The 6230-nt window shown below is 49.1% G+C and overlaps 1 protein-coding gene and 1 pseudogene across 4 annotated transcripts in view; both read right to left on the reverse strand.

Annotated features, from left to right (window-relative positions):
- LOC101983474 overlaps positions 1-853 on the reverse strand; it is an 11756-nt pseudogene extending 10903 nt beyond the window's left edge.
- A 687-nt stretch (positions 854-1540) lies between these two features.
- Positions 1541-6230, reverse strand: part of Pex5 (peroxisomal biogenesis factor 5) — a 19526-nt gene continuing 14836 nt past the window's right edge. For all 4 annotated transcript variants that reach the window (XM_005365184.2, XM_013353038.2, XM_026788174.1 and 1 more), the window contains 6 exons: positions 4761-4904; positions 4572-4642; positions 3961-4173; positions 3473-3638; positions 3030-3187; positions 1541-2892 (listed from right to left, as the gene is read on the reverse strand). In XM_005365184.2, the coding sequence (XP_005365241.1) occupies positions 2691-2892; positions 3030-3187; positions 3473-3638; positions 3961-4173; positions 4572-4642; positions 4761-4904 (954 nt within the window). In that variant the 3' untranslated portion in view covers positions 1541-2690. The remainder of the gene's footprint in view (positions 2893-3029; positions 3188-3472; positions 3639-3960; positions 4174-4571; positions 4643-4760; positions 4905-6230) is intronic.

The following is a 6230-nucleotide window of genomic DNA, read 5'->3' on the forward strand; positions in this document are numbered from 1 at the left end:
AATAAATAAATAAATAATTTAAAAAAAAGATCTTGTATCAATGTTCAAGGAAACTTACGTAGAATTTTTCTTTTCTGTTGTACCTTTATCGGGTCTTGGTATCAGGGTACTGGTGACTTCAAAGAGTGAGTGGCAGGGTCCCAAGTGCTTTTATGTTGAGGGCAGAGGATTTAAGGAATCAGTTCACTTCTTCATGTGGGCTCCAGGGGTCAACTCAGATCATCTGGTGTACGTGACACACACCTTTCCCACTGAGCCATTAGCTAGCCTTGAGTATCTTAATGATGCCTTTGTGAATTCCAAAGCTCATTTCTTTAAAATTGTCTTTTGTTATCCTGACTCTTCTTCTCCTTATGGGGTCACAGAGAGGCAGCTTCTAGTGCACCCTCTCACCTGGGACCCTCTGGTGACATTTTCTGAATAGTTGGCAGGTAAGTGGGTAGGACAAATTTGAAAAAAGTTGGGCATGGAGAAGAATATGATCAAAATATGTGGCATAAAATCTCAAAAATACATTAAAAATTAAGCATGTTATTGTTTAGGGAAGAACAAGGCATATCTACTGTTCTCGTGGAGTAACAAGAGGGGCATATCTGCTGCTCTCGTGGAGTAACAAGGCATATCTACTGTTCTCGTGGAGTATCAAGAGGGGTATGTCTGCTGCTCTCGTGGAGTGACAAGAGGGGCATATCTGCTGCTCTCGTGGAGTAACAAGGCATATCTGCTGCTCTTATGGAGTAAGAGAGGGGCATATCTATTGTTTTCTCCTAAGATTTCCAAGAACACAAAAGATTTTTGGAAGGAAACTCTAATTTGAACTTAATGAGTCCAACGCACCCGGAAAGAGCTTCATGCGGGGACAAAAAGAGCCTGAGATCTGGGTGGAGGTCCCGGCTGGACAGTCACCAGCACTATACAGTAGTCATACCCACAGGTGCAGGTAAGGGCTCCTCAAAATGATGGATCATCAACAGCCAATGGGCAGGCAGGTAGAGGGACACATAAAGGAGAGGCAAGCAGAGTCCTGGAAGAAAAAGTGGCCACCCGTGCAGATCCACTGGCCATAGCCATATAGATTTCACAATGCACACTGCAGTCCACCATTCCCATGGGCCATGCTAATGGCATCCCCACCCCAGAACCATGTGTACCTGAACAACCAAGGGTGGTCCAGCATCTGATTAAACTCCAGTTAGGTTAAGAGCAAAAGTAAATCCACACTACTGATGACAAAAAAAGACCCAAGATTTCACAGTACCACACAATTCCCTTTGTAATAGTAACACAAATATTTAAAAGAAAAAAGAAGAAAAAGAGGAAGAGGGAGGGAGGGATGGAAGGAAGAAGGGAAGAGAAAGGAAGTGGCTGTTAAAACACTTCTGAACCATGGCAGGTTGCTGGCACTCAATACTTCTGGAGGGATGGATAGGTAATCAGTACGCCAGTGAGAACTTAGAAGACAGAGAAGGGAAAACTGAACACCCATCTGCCAAACACTGACCAGCCTCCCATCAACCCAACTTCAGCCAGCAGCAGAATCCTACCCATATCAGCTCAATTTATTCTTCATACAAATATTTTACAGTTTTATTTTTAAATCATTTACACATATGCATACAAAGAAAAATAAATTTCAGGATGGAACCTTGGGACCATGGCAGTTAAAAAAAAAAAATCTCTGATCATTAGCTCCTGAAGACAAGGCAAGAGGCTTAGCAGTCATTTGTGGGGGGTGTATGTCTCCCCACACAGAGGACAGTGGAGAAGAACCCAGCTGCTCCCTCAGCATCCCTTGTTCTTCACCTTGTGGAGGTAATATGGGGGGGGGGAGGTGTTCAATGCTATCCCCTACAAATGTTTCAAGAAGGCTTATGGTAACACTGAACCCTCCTTTTGCTGGGAATTTGGCAAGAACACAACTTCTGAACCAGTTTGCTACAGTTTGCTCCGTTCCTGCTTACAGGTCTCTCAAGGAGCAGAGGGGACTGCAGTACTGACCACACCCCTAGTGTCCCACCTCAGACTCTAGGCTCATTGCTCCTCATAGCCCATGCTCCCTGCAGTGATGAGCCCAGGCCTTGAGGACACTACAGTAGCCACATGAGCATCCACTACTTCAGGGTCCAACCACAGAGCATCCCAGCTCACTCCCACAAGTGACAGAACTATGAGGACCTGTCCCAAGCTTGGATCTGTGGAGACACGTCAGCGTTTCAGTTAACAGACCAACTGCTAACATCCATCCCACCAGCATCACACAGCTGTGAGGACTCTTACACACCACTGCCCAAGGAAGCTGGACTATTGCCAATTCCCAGTAAGAGTAGGGTAAGGAGAGACTTACAAATGTGGTAGACCCTATCATAAATGGCAGCTGATGACAACAATCTCCCTATGTCATTGGGTCCTACCCAAAAAGCAGCACCAAGAAAGGGCAATGATGAGCAGAAAGAGATCTGTAGCTGGATAGACAGCCCTTGAATTACCAAGGGACAGAGACAGCTCATTCCCTACAATTATGTAGGACCTAGGACACAGACTATGCACCCCTACATCGAGGCAGCTCCTGAGAGGTCGTACCGCTCGTGGTCATCAGCCCAACCCCTTGGTAGGCCCACTGGAGGAGAGGGAGTCACACCCAGAGCAAGAAGCCCTCCAGGCAGACACTCACAGGGCAGCTCATCCCACTGTCACTGGGGCAGGCCAAACATAGCTAGGAGGGCAGACAGATCCCGAGCATCAGCCGCCCCATAGGCATCGCTCTGACCTAACATAGATAACGCCAATCGCAGAGTACTCCAGATGTTCTCTGACATGGCGCCCCCCTCACCCCGAGGGCCCCGGCTCTTCCTCTGCATGTTGAGCGCCTCCAAAAAGTGTTCCACGGCCTCCCTGTAGGGAAGAAGAATGGGAGCAGGTAAGCAAATCAACAGTGGGTGAGGCATGGGGCACGGCGAGGAAGGATCAGACGCTAGGAACCAAAGCCAAGAAGACAAGGTATATCTGCTCACAAAGGAGTCCACACTCACCGGTGAGCCCCGAGGTTGATGCAGCTGATGCCTAGGTTATAGCGAGACCGGATGTACCCAGGCTGTAGTTCAAGGGCTCTGCGGTAGGCAGCCACAGCTTCTTCACTCTGGTTCCCATTGGCCAAGGTGGCCCCAAGTTTGTTCCACAACAAATAGTCCTGGGACAGAGAGAGAGGTCTGGAAATACGAGCTAGGCATGGATCAACTTCTGCCATCCCACCACCTGCTTCGCCACTGTTTGGTTAGTGTAGGTTACTAACTCATGCTCTTGCCCTCAGCAGCTCCCACTGTGGTCACGGGGTCATCCTAGGCAGACCCTCACCCCATGTCCATACGCTCCTGTTTTCTACTGATTTCCCCCCATATCATTTCCCAGTCTTCCCAGGGCTTTCATGAAATCTCCCAAGCACAAATGACTCCTCGACCCTCCTCCCGAGGCTCACATTGGGACGAACACTGAGGGCAGCCGTAAAGCAGTCCACAGCCTTGTCGTACTCCCCACTCAGGTTGAAGAGGACTCCCAAGCCACACTGTACATCAGGGTCAATAGATGTAGGATCTAAACGCACAGCTGCCAGGAAGAGTTCTTTCACTTCAAGAAACAGGGAGCTAGGTAAAGAGAAGAAAAGCAGAGCGGTAGGTAGATGGGTCTATCTGTATTCCTAGCCTCCAAACAGCCCCTCAAAAAGGCAACCACATTCCCAGGGTTCCCAGGGTTCGTCAATCAGTTATCTCTTTACCCAAATCCCACTTTGCAGTCTGCTCTCTTTACAGTACTGCATGTAGAACACTGACCTCCTTCAAGCTGACCGTGGGTAAACCATTACTCTTAGACCCTTAGATCTCAGCATACTGAAAGCTCCCTAAGCAAGGTCACGCTCTTACTAGGACTCACACTACCCTCCTCATCCCAGGAATCCCATGCACTCACTCAGACAACAGAGATCCCAAGACACGCTTGCTGGGACCCAGTCCTGTCCCACTAGCCCCTTCTTCACCAGGAGCCACCAGATGGGCATAGGCTGGTGAGTAGCGCAGCCAGTCTCGCAGGGTCTCACAGGCCTGTCGCTGCAGGGACTCATTGGTAAAGCTTACAGCCAGCGCCATCAGTGCTGTCCGGTTGTCTGGCTTTAGCTCCAGACACCTGATGGGACAAGGATGAGAAGACTGACACCAAACCTGCAAATGACACCAGCAGCCCTCAGCACCAGGGGTCCACAGCCCGGCTGTGAAATACGTTCATGGAGGCCTGACTTCCACCCTCTCAGCTTAACCGAGAGAAGAATCCTCTGGACTTCAAGTCAATATCCCAACCTGAGAAGGCAAAGTTTTAGCAGTCGAAGACCAACCAGGATCCCAAAAACACAGTCAAAACTGATGAAGGATGAGAACCAAGCCTTCCTCTCACTCCTCTAGCCATCCCTGAACCATCTGACGGTTCCTTTGTGCCAACAACAGTCAGGAAAGACAAGGACCTGGTTCTGGTGCCCAGTAGGCTAACGGCTACCTGCAGACCTACATCTTTCACCGCGGCACACTCACCTCCGCAGGGCACTGATAGCCAGGAGCTCCTGCTCATTCTCAGCCTGGGTGGTACCCAGATACTGCCAAGCCTAGAGAGAAGTTGACAGTTCCGTCACTGACTTTGCATCCTCTCCTCCACTGGCCTCCCCAACTCTCCATGCACCCCATCTGCACGCCTCTTTGGGCCCTGGATAAAGCCCCACTCACTTCCATGTGCTTAGGATCCTGCTGCACAGCAGCCTCAAAAAGCAGCACAGCATTGGGCAGATCGCCCTCCTCAAGCCGACGCAGCCCTTCTTCAAAAGCCTGAGGGTGGTCACGCAGGGGATTCTCCTCCTCAAACTGGTACCCCTAGAAGGAAGGGAAGCGATGGGGGAGGGGACTTCTGAGAGAGAATCCAGTCTGGGCAGCATGGCTAGGAAAACAGGAGCCACACAGGTGTATCAAAGTCTCCAGATTATGGAAATCATGACGAAGCAAAGGTGAGTACCAGCTCAGCTGCCATCTCTTATTTACATCAGGCTGAGAAGCTGTCTGATGCTCTAAGTACCTATGCTGAGATTATAAACTTATTTTAGGAAGCCTTCCCACGCCTGCATTTCTGTATCTTCAATTTCTCTCCACCGGACAGAGCACACCTCTCAACAGCACCTGCTGATCACAGTGAAAGCTCTTCTCGGTGCCCCAACTCCTAGTGTGATGGCAGATGGGGGGAGTGCAACAGGAGTCAGAGGCCCTGCCTTCAAAGCCAGGTTTTCCCAGCTAATTGGGTATATCAGAAGTGCCTAATCTATTCCCCATTACTTAATGTCCATTTGTTTGACTTTTAGGTAGGGTCTTGCTATGTTGCCTAGGCTGGCCTCAAACTCACAACTATCTTCTTGCCTCAGCTTCCCAAGTAGTGACATTACAGACATAAGCCGCCATATTGGGATTCTAGATTTTAAATACAATGTGGACCCCAAAATATGGCTAGCAGAGAAGGCTTCTACAAGACACTACTCTCTTCCAGCTGGGGTGAGGGTCTCAAATGAGAAAGTCAGGATGCCCCTAAAAAGTTTTGCCAACTGACATTTGATGTGATGTAGAAGATAATATGGCAAGGTCAAAAACCACTGCTAAGCCACAAGGCTCTAGACAAATAAAATATTCCTTCGGGACACGTAAACAGTTACTACCACAAAAAAAGAACTAAAACCATATGTAGTCACCAGACAGTTTGGTGACCACAGTTTCAAATACAGTGCAGACACGGAGAACTCAGCAGTAAACTGGACAGAATACAGACAAACTGTCCTGTTTGCTCATCACTGTGAAACAAAGAACCAGAACCTCTACATCCTAAACCACAAGTCATCAGCTGCAGAAGACAGTCAACAGCTGCAGCGGACAGTCAACAACTGCAGAGGACAGTCATCAGCTGCAGTGGACAGTCATCAGCTGCAGAGGACAGTCAACAGCTGCAGAGAACAGTCAACAACTGCAACGGACAGTCATCAGCTGCAGCGGACAGTCAACAGCTGCAGAGAACAGTCAACAACTGCAGCGGACAGTCAACAGCTGCAGAGGACAGTCAACAACTGCAGCGGACAGTCAACAGCTGCAGAGGACAGTCAACAACTGCAGCAGACAGTCAACAGCTGCAGCAGTCAACAACTGCAGCAGACAGTCAACAAC

Source organism: Microtus ochrogaster, unplaced genomic scaffold (genome assembly GCF_000317375.1).
Source record: "Microtus ochrogaster isolate Prairie Vole_2 unplaced genomic scaffold, MicOch1.0 UNK1, whole genome shotgun sequence".
NCBI lineage: Eukaryota > Metazoa > Chordata > Mammalia > Rodentia > Cricetidae > Microtus > Microtus ochrogaster.